This window comes from Alligator sinensis, unplaced genomic scaffold (genome assembly GCF_000455745.1).
Source record: "Alligator sinensis unplaced genomic scaffold, ASM45574v1 scaffold7_1, whole genome shotgun sequence".
Taxonomy (NCBI): domain Eukaryota; kingdom Metazoa; phylum Chordata; order Crocodylia; family Alligatoridae; genus Alligator; species Alligator sinensis.
Genome location: NW_005841843.1, coordinates 4095819 through 4113950, shown reverse-complemented (window position 1 = coordinate 4113950; position 18132 = coordinate 4095819). Strand labels below are relative to the sequence as shown.

Sequence of the window (18132 nt, the reverse complement as noted above, 5' to 3'; positions counted from 1 at the left end):
GCCAATAGTTGAAAAACTGGGGTACTGGACACACCAAAGGGAGACCGGACGGGCATACACTGGGTCTGAAGAATCTGAAAGAAAACAGGATCGTGACAGCATGGACAAGCAATTTATCTGACAAGACACTAAACATCAAGGTGGTGTAAGGCTGGGGTGTAAGGAGTGGCAGAGCCTCAGAATCTCATAACGGAAGGAAATTAGCAGATATCCAAGTCCAGGGAGTTGAAGGGGGGGCTGTGACTGGACTGAACACCTCCTAAGTTATCAGACTTGGAAAAAAAACACATGGTAGGCAACTTTATGACAATTGCAATCTGAAACTCCTGAGATAAGGAAGCCCGGTGGCTTTTCTTGGAACAACGAACTTGAAGCACTGGGAACTCAGGAGAAGAGCTTCTGAGCCAATACTCATGCTTACAAAGGTTCTGTGCAAAAGCTAGCCTCACTCAGAATGGGGTGCAAAGTCAACCAAAGGTTTGAAAGCAACATAGAAAAAGGTCTGGGCCACAACTTCCCATCAACCTGTAAACAGATGTGATACCTCAACATTCACCAAGTTCCTTTATCCCCCCAACTAGAGTCCCTCAATCTATTGCCACAACATCTGAGGGTTCAAAACAACAATCAATCCCTATCTGTAGATCCTTGTTTATACACATGTAATTATCTTTAATCATAGTATAGTGAACATGTTTAAAATGCATGCAAGCACAGATTAGCATAGTAAAACACTGAAATATTTTCCTTGCTCTAGTTAAGTTTGATATAGGTTAATTTTCCTCTTTTTGTTCCTGCCTTTACTCTTAAATGTATTATATACATATTCTTTCTGACACATACATGAGAAAAGGGGGAGGACGTTTTAAAAAAAAATCTGAAATGTTTGATGTTTTATTGTAATGCCAAATAGAAGTTGCACTGTGAAAAAATACAACGATATGTTACATTCTATTATTCCCATTGATAACATTAGTTATAGTCAAGGTGCCAATGTAGAAGAATAACAGCTAAAACCAAATACGGTCACCTTAACTCGGTGACTTGACATGCAGGTGCATTATTATAATACCCCTGAAAAAAAGAAGACATCAGTTCTACATGAGGTAGCATGCCACTGTCATCTTTTACACTGTCATTAGTTATTCTCATTATAATGATATAATTTAATTTTATTTAAATCCACATCTTGAAAGATTTTCCTTGTAGGTATATCTGCATTCTACTTGTTCATTTCAGCATCTGTTGTGACACACTACTAGTCTCCACTTGACACTACATGCTATCTCCTATTTCTATCATTCCAGACTATGTTTTCTTTGTTATGCTACTGCCACTCAGGTTTGTTTAGCTCTTCCTGCTAATCACCTTAATGAAAGTTTGATCTTGCTACCTCCGTGATATCCAACACCGCATATCTAATAACACTATGAAACTGAATCCCAGTAAGAAAGAAGGGCAGCTGACTGCTCCCAAACATACGTTACATCTAACGTCTATTCCTTACCTTTGAAAGTGGTGTTTGAACTCTACCCGTAAACATGAAAATGATTTGTTTTCAAGACGGCTGCTGATTGTTCTCTTGATAACTATGTTCATGATACATTGAGAACCATGATTACTAGCAAGATATTACTTGGTTCAAAATGCTACTTAACAGGAAAGACCTTGATATGGCGCTGTAGAGGAACTTGAGTAGCATACATTTTATATTTTGGTGGTACAAATAAACCAACTCAACTAGCTAAGGATTTATTCCTGGAGAAAAATCCATGTATCATAAAGCTAGTGTAGCCAGTTCCATTCTGTTATTTTTTTGCCACTTTGCAAATATAGAGGTTGGTCAGAACATTGTTGTACTCCAGAAGTTCTTAGGTGCCACAATGGCCATTTTAGACCCTTAACAAGGAAAGTTAGTTTCTGCATTCCATCAGTGTAGTAGGCCATGCACAAGTTTAGATAATCACTTTGCAGACTCTTTTAACCTCCCGATCACAGAACAATAATAGGAGTTGATACTAATCAAAATTTCCATTCATCTTGTAAATAAGAAGTATAATTATAGTCTTTATTAGAGAGGTAGGGGAAGGGAATTAACTCTTCATTTTGGATTAAACAATTTACAGTATTGATACATCAAGCAAATGTTAATGATCCTTTCAGCATGCATTTTTTTCATTACTAGCCAAACTACTTCTAAGGTTAATCTTTTCTGCTTTCACAAAATAGAATATGAAGGCCTAAATATGCAACCTCACTCATATGAATAGTTCAGCACATGAGGAACAAGACACAATTCTGTAACTCCAAACCAGGGTTAATTCATTCAAAAGATCAGCTGGGTATAAACTAGTACTGTCCTTTGATATTAGAGGACATATCTGGAGGTACACAGATTTAGAACATCTAAGTTCTGACCCATATGCTTTAAGGACCATATTCTCTATACTTATATATAGTGAGTTGTACCTCACTTTTAAGTCAACAACACTACTTAAAATGAAGGTCAACACTGAAGATCCACTTGATCCTAATAGCCTATACAACATACTTGTGGTTTCAAAAAGCTTATTCTTCTCTGCTTATCAACCTTATGATATATCATACGTGAGATATGTTTCTAAAAAAAATTAATTTGATTGATCATTTTTGGATAAGCTACTTATAATGATTCAGATGACAAGAAGCTCAGAACTGAACTGATCAGGGTTACCAAGGACTTCAAGTTTTGCCCTTCTATATTCTATACAGTTTTGCCCTTCTATATTCTATATTTTGCCCTTCTATAGTCTATATTGCTTTCTCTCAAAAACAGATGGCAACATGCAGTCACCAGTAAAAGTTATATTTGAAGATACAATACTGAATTTCAAGATCTAATATAAGATAAATAGTCAGAACTGTAAAAATAAAAGTGTTACTTTTCAAAATGGATCTTCAATATGCTTTTCTGTCAGGAAATACTTAGCATGATCAGTTTATATTATTTTTCATTGATCAACAGACGGTTCAAACTTGCTAATATTTTAAGGCTCACATAATTCTGATTTAAGACAGAATTATACCAATTCTAAAAATGAAGCAAGTGGTCATAAGCTCTGTAGATGGTTTTGAATTAGTGCAAAATCTTGAAAAGTGATTTATGGCAATTAAGCTTTTTCTATACTATGTGGAAAAGTAGTGAATGCCAAAACCGATTTAATATTAAATGAAAATTGAGTTTATTATTTTGAGGTAGAATGATATCATTTGTGATTAGCAGCTCAGTCTAAAAAATGTCACCTTTTTACAGCTGAAATAGTATGTTGTAACGCAGGAACTGAACCATGTCAGGAAAAGAGAGCACACAGTACTTTAAATAAATTCAATGAAATCTATGCATCATGAGTTCACCTAATGTGGTTAGGTGCAAAAGAATAAAATTCCATTCAGAGAAATGTCTGTTTTATGCCTCTATCTCCTGAATACTTTAAATTGTATTGGAGAGTGCATTTCTCTTAAAGTATAGATTCTTGTTACTTCCTCTTCAAGAGAAGCATACCTAACAGGTTATTGATTTGGTTCTGAAGGACACAGTGTTTATTATGTAGGAAACCATTGCTGGGCACAAGCGTGAGAAATTAATGATGGCTTTGTAAGTGTCCACGCTGTGGTACTGAACCAGTGGGGCAACTGTCAATCTATATGATAATACATCCCCAAACTTCATAAAATCAGTGATGTGAAAAAGCATTGATTTTCCTGAGCTAAACAGGGTTTGTCAGACAGAAAGCCTAAAAAAAATTTACTCAAGTTAACACCTCTGCTTGTAAAATAGTTATTTCAAATTTGTGTGAATATTTTATAAGCAAACATACAAACATATGTCATGAAATCCTTACTAAATAAAATGCTAATAATGAACATTAAAGATTAAATTAACGTATCCCTTGTACTTTGCCTGTATTTCATTACATGTCTTTCCTTATTTAGTTAACATTACAATTTCAAAAATTACCTTTTCGAAATTCATTCATTGTTATCTATTGTCAAATTCATAATAGTTGGTATTTCATAAAAAGCACAACTAAAAAGAAATCCATTATCTGATCAAAACCAGGGATATCTGCATAGATATGTTCAAATGGTGAAAAACGTTGCAAGTTAAATCTTGCTTCCACTGAGGTCAATGAAACAAACATTGATCTCAATAAAATTAGATGGCAAGCCCAAAGACTGAGATCAATTGTACTAAGACAAAACTTCAGTAGTCCACATACATTCATTTGAAGTACTGAATATATGGACCCTCATGCAAAGCCTCCTTAAAGTCAATGGTTGTATTGTCTTCAGTGGACTTTGGGTCAGATCACTGAGGATGCTGACAGAAGTGACATTTGGTCCCCTGAAAACACTCTTTTAATGACAGCATTAAAGCAAATCAAATCACTGGCTAGAATAGGTTTGCTTTCTTACACAACTGTTTGCTTTCTTTGTATATGACTAACACATTGGCACTCTTGAGATTGAAAAAAAAAGAAAGAATGAAAGACTATCACTTTAATATATTAAGAATTCAAGTCAGGTAAAAAAAAGCTTAGAATAAAAAAAAGAAAGAAAGACTCTCTTCTGATGAGTAACTGAAATAGCTGAATGTTCCATAAAAGTACAGTTTTAAATGAAACAGATAGTGTAAAAGGGAATCTATTACAGTAGCTGGTGTCAAGCAGCTGCTTTATATGGCAGCATTGTTGGGGTTTCTCCTTATCTTCTTAAAATAGCTCACTTTAGAATTAAACTTGGTTTTGTTTCATTTTGTAAAGTGACTTGGGCTCCTTCTCTGCCCACACCATAGGATGGAGAATTAATGGATGCTCTGCACTGCTCCTCACAGCAAGCTCTTTACCAGCTCTATTTTTAAAAAAATGTAGTCACACAGTTTTGCTGTGACAAATTTAAAATTGCTTTATAAGAAAATATTTAAATGGTTTGTAAACATTTCAAGGGGCAATTAGCTCAAGTAGTACAAAACAATGCCCATGTGTTTTTCATGCATTGGTTCTGCATTGTGTAATTTATCTTTTTTTCCCTGTTTTAGTTAAAAAGATAAGAAACTATATTAAACAGATATAGGTACATATCACTTTGACGCACAGATCTGGTTAACAGAACCTCTTGTATACTTACCTTTAATGATTAACCACCTCTGATACATATAAAGCTTAATAATTTCATGAAAATATGCCCACAGGACTCAAATCCACTCCAATTACATTTGACAATTTATATGCTGTTAGTATACTGAAAACTATTCATCTTATTTCATGCTTTATATAAATATCACATACATTTTTTCCCCTGACAAGTTTGTTCACTGCTGACATTATAAAATTAACGTCCACAGATTCTACCTGAAGTTTGGTGGACAACATGCATGCAAAGTATTGCTATCTAGATTGAAGCATAAAAAGCTAGTATTTGGAAGACATCATAATGAGAAATGTTATCAAAACCAATACCTAAGAACTTACTGAATGCTTTTCTAGATATAGGTCACGAGTTCTCTAGAGTATAGAAACAGCATTTAAAAAGTGAAAGTTATGTTTATGCTATAATGTCTGATCTAGTAATGTTTATAATAATATAAAACATACTCTCGGTTATATATATACAATTCTGGGGCATCTTTACATTTCACACTTACACAGGTATATTATGACATATAGTAAAAGAAAGAGGCCTACCATTTTCCTCATCTGACTTATTTTCATTGTCAGAGTCAGTCAGTGTAAGGGCTGAATTTTCACGACTCGAGAGACCAGAACTGCGCCTGGATTTTATTCCTCTTCCCCACAGCCTTATAGCATGCTCTGGAGACATTCCTCCCTCTGTATCTGAGTCAGCATCAGACCCAGTACTCAAGGAATAACCTTGATGAAGTATTCCTATGTCTGAGCAGTAACCACTTCGATGGGGAGAGGGTTCACAGATTCCAAGTTCTGCCAGGGTGAAGTTGGTTCCTAGGGGAACATTAAAACAAAACAAAAACAGGGAAGAATTTAAAGCTAAATTACTTTAAAAATTAAAGTTACACACGTTCATTACTTCATAAATATATGCACTATTATGCCTTAGTAATACATTATGTAAGAAGAGCTATGGTTTTGTAAGGTTTTCAGGCCTCATTAGAAGCATATGGCATTGTAGAAATGATAAGTAAAATACACAAAACAAAAAAGTAAAGTCTGAAAACATGACATGAGTTTTTCCCCTCATATTTTCCCTCATCCTGTAATCCTTTAGGATCATGGTTAATATCAAGGTCACAAGCAGTCTTAAAGACCTGGTGTTTTTATATTACACACAGCATGGTGTTTGCAAGACTGGGGTCTTGGTTCTGACCTTGACAGTTGACCCCACTATACCAAAATGTTTCTAAATTAAGTGAAAGCCCCAAATGGATTTAAAATTATGATTTTAATGTTTTAATTTTTAAATGAATATTTAATATAGCTTAGTTGAAAAAGTTGAAGAATGCAAAATCATCTGGAATAGTAAAACACTGAATGTGATATATTCTAGAAAAAATATTACTAGCATCACTACTAACTAGTTACTAGTGTTACTAGTAGTTTTAACATGAAGTTGAAGTTAGGTTAGATATTTTGATATTTCTACTATATCTTAATGAGATGCTTCTCATCACGATTATCATGCTTTTTTTTTTTATAGCAGCATCCTCTACCCACAATATTTTTGTATTAATAGTATAGCACAAGCAACCTAAGTGGTAAGACTGTAATGTCTGGAGGCAAAACTTCTGGAATTTATGACAAAATAAGGTGGTTTCTAGCAGTTCATAATATAACTAAGCAGACAGGTTGCACTTGCAGATTCCTAAAGGTAACAGGCCTGTGCAAACAGGCAACTATCCTATTTGGATTCAGCCAATTCGGATTCGGTCAATTCAATTTAAAGATTCAAATCACTTTTCTGAATTGATTTGGGAAAGATTTGGCGATTCAGAGATTCGGCCATACGGTATAATGGGGAATCAATGAAATATCTATACCTTTGTTGTCTTTTGGATGATTTGGATGAAACTTACAGGGTTGGTAGCCTCTCATGAGGGCATGATATATTTTAAGATATATTCTAAGATATATTTTTCTATTTCTGTTTTTTCATAATAAACATAAACATAACATATAAACATAAAAACACAAGATAATCCATCACACACCACGAGTAGCATATATCCAACACAACATCTTTATTTCTTGCTGTCAATTCCCTTATAAAAAGAAAGGCTCTGTGACAGTCCCATCTGGATACCTTTGATGCTGCTGGTGCTATTGGTGTTAAGCCAGCTCAGTTATTTTGACCTGTCGTCGTTTACAGTGGTGGACCAAGCCAAGGCTGTAAGGGAGGAGGCCACCTCACGGAGTCACACTGTCATGTTGTTCAGAGGCTCCAGCACCAGGAAGGGCACATCTGAACACACACACAGTTCCACAAGCACACATGTCATGAGTTTTGCCTGCCTGAGGCCAGCGGTGCAGGACCCCAGACCGTCCCTGCACTTATCTCCTTGACAGCTGGCAGGCCTTGTGGCTGCAGTAGGGGCTAGCAGTCTGCAGTTTTCACCCCCCTGTGCCTTAACACACACAGAGTGTCACTCATGTCATGAGTTTTACTTGTCAGCAGCTTAAGGTGCAGTTTCCCAGAAACCCCTGCACCTATCTACTTGAAACTTGGCAGGCTTTATGGCCTCAGCAAAAGCTACCATCCCCGTAGTTTTCACCCCACAGTAGCTTTCCTTGACAGCTGGCAGGCCTTGTGGCTGCAGTAGGGGCTAGCAGTCTGCAGTTTTCACCCCCCTGTGCCTTAACACACACAGAGTGTCACTCATGTCATGAGTTTTACTTGTCAGCAGCTTAAGGTGCAGTTTCCCAGAAACCCCCTCAGCAGGGTCTACCACCCCTGCAAGTTTAATGCAAACCAGACAAAAAACAACAAAGTTATAGATATTTCATTGATTCCCCATTATACCCAATGGCTGAATCTCCAAATCACCAAATCTTTTCCAAATAGATTCGGAAGCTCCAAATTGATTCGGAAAGCCTAAAGCTTCTAGCGATTCAATTTGGATTAATAGATTTGGCCTCCAAATCATCGCCAAATCCAAATCTTGTTCCAAAGCTTTGCACAGCCCTACTGGCTAAGTATGGACTTGCAACTCATTTCTAATGATAGTTCTTTCCATACAGTAATAAATGCACAGGGCCCTTTAAAAATACACAGAAATATTCAGCAGTCTCCCAGCTCTACTGATTTTGGAATTCTTCAAGCTAGGCTAAAAACAAAAAAAACAGATTTATATCACTACAGCTGTGGACTATTTAATTCATATTGCTTACAATGCAACTGATTGTGAAGTTTGTGCTTTCATTATAGCATTTTTATTTCCTATTGACGCTTCTCTCTTTCCATATATAGATACCAAAAAGGACATACAGATAAATATACAGGTAAGTATAGACTATATATAAGTCTTTTTAAAGTCTTGAAATGTTTTCTATTAATAAATAAACTTCATTAATCAGTTCTTAAAAAGAATGGCAATTTCACTTCCATGGGTTAAGCAAGTCAGATAACGTATTATTAAAAAAATACCCAATTTATCCATCTTTATAAGGCTTTTCCTAACCCCACAATGTCACTTAACTGTACAAAACATTTTGGGACCTGAGTTGTATTAAAATCTATACAAAAGAGGTTTTATTCTACTTAACCTTTATCTCCTAACATATCAGTTAAAGAGCAGGAAGTGATTTCTCTTTGAGAAGGACTGAGGTGTTTCCTTAGCAAGCAGGGGTTGGAAGTGCTCCCGAGATAGCAAGTTTCTTCACCACTCAAAGGAAAAACCCTTTGCTTTACTCCGAAGACACTCAACTTCTACCAGCACTAACAGATTGCTAGATTCTTCTGAAAGGAGGAGGGTCACTGCAACACAGTGTCTGGGTAAGGTGATTACAGAGAGGAGGAGGGTCACTGCAACACAGTGTCTGGGGAAGGTGATTATAGAAGTTGTGAGTTAATGAAATAAAAATGGAGAGTGACTACTTCTAAAGCAGCAAATCTTTAGGTGCGATGTTTAAAAATGAGATAAAAAGAAAAAATACAAAGACAGAAAAGTCACTTCATTTCCCACAGGACTTAATTATAGCAAATTAACCCAATTGTTCTCAATTGAATATATTCTTATTTGAATTCACCTCATGGTTAAATCATTGAAGGGAGCTGTGATATGTATTTTTAAAATTATGGTATCTAAAGAGAAATGGCAAACCATGTGGAACTCAATATTGGAAAGAAAATATCCACATTTTGTGAGAAACTTATTTTTACTCATAGTACTTTCAGGAAAATTTGAAGGAGAATTTTGTCACCCCTACCTAGGCAGGGATTCTTTAAGAATAGTTTCAGTACTCCATTTTAGGTTCATAATGAAACTTGTGGCAGTTGGTCATAAGGCTGGTCTTCCTGATTGAACATACTCTTGTTAATTTCAGTCACTGCTTGCAAATTGTGCAGAATACATTTAACAGAAACTTACGAACTGTTTTGAATGTTGTCTCTGCCATACTGAATGCAAATCATTCAAAAAAGAAACTCAGTGGTATGAAATTATTCACAATAAACCAAGGAAATGCACGTAAACTGATGTGAGCTGAAACCTTCAAGTCTGACACATTCTGAATAGGACATCATCAGTATAGAGCACTCTGAATTTAGTAAGACTCTACACCCATTCCCAACCTACAACAAAAGAAGTGTAGTAAAACTTATAAACTATTTCCTTGTTTGTTGGTAATATAAGTGTGTGAACTCAGACAATTATGAATATATTTGTTTAATAATGCTGTTTTACAAACCCAGTAAAATATGTTAATGATACTCTGTAGAATTTAATAGCCTTTAAATGTCCAGATGATTTCACTCTAATTAGCATTCGGTGCTGACGTACTAAACAAACTATAACATTTGACGCCACAAGTGAATTTAAGATGGTTGCTTACATTATTTTCTCAAATATAAATGGTAGTAGTATAGGAAGTGAAATAGAACTCACTTTTTTGCTCATTTTTGCTTTAATTAAGTGAGAATTTTGCAAAAATGCATGTGGTTTTCAGAGGTAAAGAGAGGAAGCTATATACAAATTGAGAGTCAGATTGAGGGATAGATACATGGGCCTGGATCAAACTACTTGTCACTGTGGCTTGGAATCCTTTACCAAATGCTAGTAAGTATCAGATGCTACATGTAAAGGTGTGAAAAATCCTATGAGGACAGTGTACAACTAAACGAAGTTTAGAACTAGAAGTTGGGCCCTTTGGCCTCACTGGACATGGCCATTGGTGGCAAGCCAGGTTTCTCTCTGCTGGACCCTGCACTCCTGTGCCCCCAGTACTTCAGCAGCTGCCAGACCCTGCACTATGCCCTGGCCTCCATCAGACCCTGTGCTCCCCCCTCATTTGTTGAACCCTGCACCACCCCTCATCCCACCCCTTCTGGAGCTTGCACTGCAGTCCCTGCACCACTTCCTCCCCACTGCTGCTACCACTCCTATCAGACCCTGCACCAATGCTGCCTCATGCCAGATACTGTACTGCCCCCACCACTTGACCCTGCACCATGCTGCTGCTGCCATTGTGGCCATTACAAGAGTCCTCATGCCCTGGATTGGATCTGGCCTGCAAGGAGCCTCACAGCCCTGAATCAGCCAAGGGTCCCAGATGAGTTTGACACCCCTGGTATAGATTTATTACAGAGTGTCATTAAATATAAAGCTATATCTCTTCCAATTTTTTTTAATTTATTTATTTTTTGGAATTCCATTTAGCATAACCATGTTCTGATTCCCATACAACTATCTAATCTTTTTTGGATCCTATGGAGATGATACCTACTTGTGATACCTCTTGGAAATACATTTCACGGATTAATTGTGGAAAATGTATAAAAATATTCCTTTATATAGTTTTAAAAAATTGTTGTTTTTCTTTTCATTGAATTTCCATTCTTTCTTAATCATCCGGAAAAAAGAAATAGGAACACTCACATAATCTTTCCTATAGTGTTTCCTACCAGATATAATCTTCTTAATTAAGTAATCTTGTTCATTAATATCGTATTCTTTTATTTGCCAGCTCCAATTGTACACTAGGGTTCCAGTGACATTATGTGCAGTAGGGTTCCAGTGACATTAACAAACCATTTAATATATAAAATAATTATATATATATAAATATATATATTTAGGCATATTGGGTATAAAGCTAAAAATGTACAAAACAACAGTTGGCTGAAAGAATGAAGCTTTTATTCTGAAAGTAAAATATGTTTATTTAAAGAATAAATGGAGTACCCATTTCACATCCTGAGTTTTCACAGTACAGAACAAAAGCAGCTTTGCAGCCCAATTTAATTTTCAGTTAGTTTACAATATACTAATCCATATTGTCAAGAATACTTTTTACTACTACTACTTTATATAATATGCTAAATACTTATTTAGATATACAAATACTCCCAAAGGGTGTGATAAATTAGTGATGGACAATCTCTTCACAAGCACAGTAAACTGAAAAGGGAAAAAAAAGAGTAAAATATCAGCAAGGGGTATTTTCACCTCAGTCGTAGAGAGAAGTTCAGTTGGTTAATAGTGTGACAGAGGATGGGTTTTATTGTAATGTTTTTGTATTAACTAAATTCATGAAATAGTAATGTTGTATGACTTAGTATCTCTTAGCTAACTTATGACAAGAAAAGAATGGGTTAGGCAGGGGCGGGAAATTATTTTGGACAGAGGGCCGCTTCCTGAGTTTTGGCAAGCCATTGAGGACTGCATGATAGGCAGCCAGGGGCAGATAAATATTCATTTTCTAAATTTTGCGGGGGCCCCGTGGGCCAGACAGAATGGTCTGGCGGGCCACATCCAACCCCCGGGCCACATTTTGCCCACCCCTGGGTTAGAGGAACAGTGAAGTCAGAATTGCTGACTTAGATGACAAAATATATCCACCTATAAGACCTTTAATATCCTTATTTACATCAAAGTGAGAGCTCTAGGTGACACCCAGGAAACCCTAGGGAAGCTGAAGGAGATAAGTATGACCATGGCTAAGTCACTGTGAACCGCAGAGTGCCTGGTTACAAGGAGAGGCTGAAAACAGAGACCAATGGAGCAGCTTTGGGGCTCCTTTTGTACAGACTGGTTAGGGAACAGTTGATTAACTTTAGGGTGTTTAGGGCTGGTTGGGTTGGGCTGGGGACAGAGGAACTGCTCAACCCTTTGAAAGGTGCAGGAAACATCTGGCTGGGTGGCCTTTGCGCCAAGTAAATGCTTTCATTGAAGAGAAGTTTTGTTACTTGGAATTCTGGGTTGCCTTTTCTCCCTAACAAGAGATAAAATCCCTTTCTGAGGAACTGAAAGCTACCTCCTTGACCCAGAGCCATAGACATCCAAGGAGGGTCAGGGACTGAAAGACCTGGGTCTGAGAGTATGAAGAAAAGCTCTTCCATTGCTCTAGAAGCCACACTGGTTTCAGGGGGTACTCTCAGAGACCAGACAAGGCCAAGGGATCCTAGGAAGCACTCTCCTGGGGGGACCCCACAACAGACATTAAAGTAAAAGAATACATGAATTTCCATACTGAAAGTCCTTCTCATTCAGCATTATACATCTGACAGAGGAAAGGATAAGAATTCAGGTACAGGTAGATGTAGAATAATCTCCTTTATACATGATATTATTATCCTGTTATCTAATGATTAAAGATAGGTTTAGGCCAGAAGCAGGAGGCTTGACCCCTAACAACATTTTTGTTATAAAAAACGATATTCTTGATAACTATATAAAATATACAATCTTTCCAGATTCCTGGCCTCTCTGATTTCTTGCAACAGTGTTTCATGAACTAATTATGTTATGTTGTATGAAAAAAGGATTTTTTATTAGTTTTGAACCTATACTTCAAATTTCATTGCATGTCCTTGTGCCATGATAAACGAAGAACATACCTTCTCATTGTACTTTTTCTATATATTTCAGTTTGATAAGCTTTTACCATGCTCCCTTTTATTTGTCTTCTTTCTAAGGTAAAGAATCATTGCCTTTTCAATTTATCTTCCTATTTTAGGTCTTTCAGGACTACCTTCTTCACCTCATTTCAAACCATTTTTTTTATTTAATACTAATATTAATTATACATTATCAGATGCTCTAGACTTGTCCCAAGAAAGAGGATGAAAACACTTAGAAAAGTGAGAAAAAACAAGAATCTGATTGTTGTCCTCTGGCATTTATGACTTTTCTACTAAAACAAATTCCTTTAATATGGACACACTTTTTAATGTCTGTTTCACATTTACAGATCATCTTATTTGCTATTGAGAGTAAAATACTGTACAGCAGTGCACAAGCAGTCCAGTAGATTCTTGGAGTGTCCTGGGGATAAGTTTTTGATATAGATGGTACACAGACACACTAGCGGGGAAAGCTCTTCTCAACTTGCTGCTCACAAACAGGGACAAATTGGTTGAGAATGTGAAGGTGGAAGGAAATTTGGGTGACAGAGACCACAAAATGACAGAATTTAAGATCCTAAGGGAAGAAGGAGAACAGGAGAATAAAGACACTGGAATTCAGGAAAGCAGACTTCAGCAAACTCAAGAACTGTTGGGCGGGATCCCCTGGGAAGCAAGTCTGAAGGGTAATGGAGTCTAGGACAGCTGGCTGTATTTTAAGAAGGCCCTTTTAGGGGTGCTTATGAACCTGTCCTGAGGCAACAGAAGAATGGGAAAGGGAAGTGTAACAGGAGGTCAGCCTGGCTAGACAGCAATCCCTTCACTGAGTTTAAAACTCAAAAAGTCATCCTATAAAAAGTGAAAACCTGGTCATACTACCATAGAAGAGTATATGAGTATTGCATAGGCATGCAGGGAGAAAACTAGGAAGGCCAAAGCACTATTTGAGATGCAACTGGAAAGGACCATAAAAGGAAAAAAAAAAAAAAAAAAAAAAAAAAAAAAAAAAAAAGAGGGCGAGGGGACAGTCTACAAATCCAGCGAAAGTAAGAGCACCACCAGAAAAAACATTCCTTAGGGAATGCAGGAGCAATCTAGTTATGAATGATGCAGAGAAGGCTAAAGTATTTAATGCATTTTTAAACTGATTCTAGACAGGCAACTATCAGATGATCAGCATGGTTAGCATCAGCGAACAGCCTAGAGTAGTAGAAGAACAGGTTAAGCATCACTTAGGGAAGCCAAGTGCTTTCAAGTTGGCAGGACCAGGTGGGATGGACCTTAGGACACTGAAGTTATTGGCTGAGGTAATTTCAGAGGCATTATCTATCCTCTTTGAGAAATTGTGGAGCTCAAGTGAGATCCTAGATAATAGGAAAAGAAAAATTATAGTGACTATCTTCAAGAAAGTGAAAGAGGCAGATCCAGAGAATTACAGACCAGTCGGTCTGACCTTGATACCTGGGCTAGGGACAGAAGTTACACAAACTAGTTTAAGTACTTGGAAACTGGTTTAAACCTGTAATAGAACAGATGTTCAGTGCACATAAACAAGTTTCAAAATGGCCAAAACTGGTTTAAGATAAAACTGGATGAATATAGTATCAGACACAACTGATTTAGGTCAAACCAATTAATGGAACTTCTGTCCCACAGTCCTCCTGGCTGGGTGCTTGCCTTTGCAGCCCAGCTTGGGGGCACCAGGGATCCTCCACCGTGGGGGCTTACCCTCACCCTAGCTCAGGGTCCCCAGCCTAGGGCAGCTCCAGGGAGCTGAGGGGAATTTTTCCCCTGCCAAAACCCAGATCTGCTTGACTCAGCTGCTGTGAACCTCAGGGAGTAGAGAGAAATTCTCCTGCTCCTCCACAGCTGGTTTTGCCTCCAGTGCTGTGAGTCTGAGACAAAACTAGCTGCAGGGGAGTGGAAGAATTTCCTTCCACTCCCTGAGGTTGCATGGAGCTATCCCATAGACTCGCAGGGGCTGAAAGAAGCAGCTCTGGGGTTTTGGAGGGGAAAAATTCCCCACAGCTCCCTGGGGCTGTCCTAAGACTGGGGGACCCTGGGCTGGCATGGGGGAAGCCCCCAAGGCAGGGGCTCTCTGGTGCCCCCATGCTTGGCTGCATGGGCAGGCATCCAGCTGGAAGGTCTTCTTCTCCCGCCCCCCGGATTTCCCTCTGCTCCCCAGGGCTGCCTGGGCCAGGGAACCCAGGCTGGGGGAAACCTCTTAAGGGGGAGACTCCCCCAAGATGGGAAACCCAGACAGGGGGCTCCTTAACCTCCTGTGGGGTGGGGACTTGACTGGGCCAGGAATAGCCAGCAGGCTGGGAGACATGCTCTAGCACCCCCTGGTATGGGTCAATGCAGGCCTCCCCCTGACTTTCCCAATTGGAAACTGAATGTCAGTTCAGTTGGTTATCAGTTCAACCTATGCTGGGAAGTTGCCTAGATTGAACAGATTCTGCCTCAGGCTTTTTGACTGTCTGTACTTAGCCGTGAAAAGATTATGAAGCACATTCTCAAGGAGTCTATTGTGAAGTACCTAAATGAGAATAAGGTGATCAGGAGCAGCCAGCATGGATTCACCAAAAGCAAGTCATGCCTAACCAACTTGATTTTGTTATATGAGTGGCAGCCTCTGTGGATGGGGGAGAACAGTAACTACGATATACTTTGACTTAAGCAAATCTTCTGACATGGCCTCCCACAACATTCTCCTTAACAAGCTAATGAAATACATAATAGACAAAAGGACTGTAACATGGATAGATAACTATTTTGATCATAATGCTCAATGGACAGTCTTGAATGGCTCAATGTCTAGGTGTGAGGACATATCAAGTAGGGTTCCCCAGGGGTCTGTTCTGGGTCAGGTACTTATTAATCTTCATTAATCATTTGGATGATGTAATTGAGTCTGTGATTAGCAAATTTGCAGCAACACCAATTAGGTGGAGTTGCAGACACTGCAAAGCAGGGCTAGGATCCAGAATGACCTGGATAGACTGGAGGGTCCTCAACCCATCGGATAAGATTCAACAAGCACAAGTGAAAAGTCCTGAACTCAGGATGGAATACATGTATGCACAAATACAGAACGGTTGGCTAACAAGCAGTACTACAGAAAGGAATATGGGGGTTACAGTAAACCATAAGCTGAATGCAAGCTGACAGCATATTTTTTGTTGTTGGGTTTTTTTGAGTTTTTTGCAACTAAAAGCCAACAGCATACTGGGTTCTACCAATAGGACTGTCACCTGCAAATCATGAAGTATGTGGACAGATTGGAAAGAGTCCAGTTCAGGGCAATAAAAATGATTAGGGAGCCTAGGAAGCTGGAAAGTCTGAAAGAGCTAGGGCTATTTAGTTTGGAGAAGAGGAGACTGGGGTAGGGGAGGAGGAGGAGAGGGGATTTGATAATGGTCTTCAAATACCTAAAGGACAATTAGAGAGAGGATGGAGATGGGGTTTTCACTATAGCTGTAGGGAACAGGACTAGGAGTAATAGACTCAAGTTGCAGCAGAGGAAATTTAGGCTGGGGACAGAATCGCAGAATCATAGAAAATTAGGGTTGGAAGGGACCTCATGAGGTCATCTAGTCCAACTCCTTCCCCTCAAACTGAGACCATCCCCAACTAAATCATCCCAGTGAAAGCTTTGGCTAGCTGTGTCTTAAAAACCTCCAAGCATAGAGACTCCACAAACTCTCTGTGTAACCTGTTTCAGTGTTTTACCACCCTCCTAGTGAGAGTTTTTTCCTAATATCTAACCTAAACTTCCCTTGCTGCAACTTGACACTATTGCTCCGTCATCTGGCACCCCTGAGAACAGTCTAGCTCCATCCTCATTGAAACCATTCTTCAGGTAGTCGAAGGCTGCTATGAAATCCACCCCTAGTCTTCCCTTCTCCAAACTAAATACACCTAGTTCCCTCAGCCTCGCTTCATAAGTCATACCCCTCAACCCCCTAACCATTTGTGTTGCCCTCTGCTGGACTCTCTCCAATGCAGAGAAACTTTCTGACTATGAGGGTGGTCAAGACTCCATATTAGTTCAGAGTTTGTCATTTCTCAAAATTATCACATCAATCACATCTTTTTAAATAATGCAATTCCTATATATTGCCTTGTTCAGTAAAGAATTGATGCTGGAAAAAGGAGCTAATGTAATGTGCTGTGTATATGAAGCACAGACTAACACATGGTAAAGCTCTCTCAGATGCCAGAGGACAAATCTACTTGAAAAGCAGACTGTCCCAGGGGGAAAAAGGGATAGATGACTGCCATGCCAATAGCGTTTGAAAGATACAATATGCAGAAATAGATCATTGGTAAAAAGATGACTAACTATAACTATATGTAACAGTTAAGTGTACTTGAAAGTATTATTAGATTGTTGCTACTATTGCATATCTGAAAAGCCAAACATTTCTGTTATCATTTTACAATTTAAATTAGAAGTCAGTTTAACCATCTCACATATATGTAGCACTTTTCATTCAAATGGAACATAAAGTGATTCACACCTACTTAACAGAGATTGCATGGGAACACCAGAGTGGATATGACACAGCCTTGTGTGAAGTGGTATTATGATCCCATTTTACAGCTAGGAAGCTGAGGCACAGTGACCAAGCTTCCTCCCCACCTCCCACCCCCAAATTGCCCCCTCTGATTTGGGTGCCAAATCAGTGACTAGGGAGCATTTCTCAGAATGCTGAACTGTTTTATAGTATTTTAAATGAGGAAAACATAAATTCAATCAATTTTAGTTGCAGCCAAAAACACTCATTTCTGCTGATCTGACTCCAGGTTTCTCTTGTTGGATATGCAGAAAAAGAGAAACAAAATTGACAGCCAACTATGAGCTCTTGGGCTTACATGACCTGCCCAGCATAGCACAGAGAATGTATGGCCATAAATCTAAGTCTCCAGGGTGGTATTCAACTTCTTTAAATATACTCTCTCAATCTGTATTCCTCTGCCTTGTTTGGCAATAAATTTTCAAATGTCTTCAAAAATGAAGTGAAGGTCTTACCGACAATAGGTACATTACAGAAACAA

At 38.3% G+C, this 18132-nt stretch overlaps 1 protein-coding gene across 1 annotated transcript in view; it reads right to left on the bottom strand.

The window, feature by feature from the left end:
• Positions 1-18132, bottom strand: part of LOC106722296 (teneurin-2-like) — a 91736-nt gene that overhangs the window by 466 nt on the left and 73138 nt on the right. Inside the window, exon 2 of the mRNA XM_014520754.2 lies at positions 5724-5999. Coding sequence (XP_014376240.2) covers positions 5724-5999 — 276 coding nt within the window. The remainder of the gene's footprint in view (positions 1-5723; positions 6000-18132) is intronic.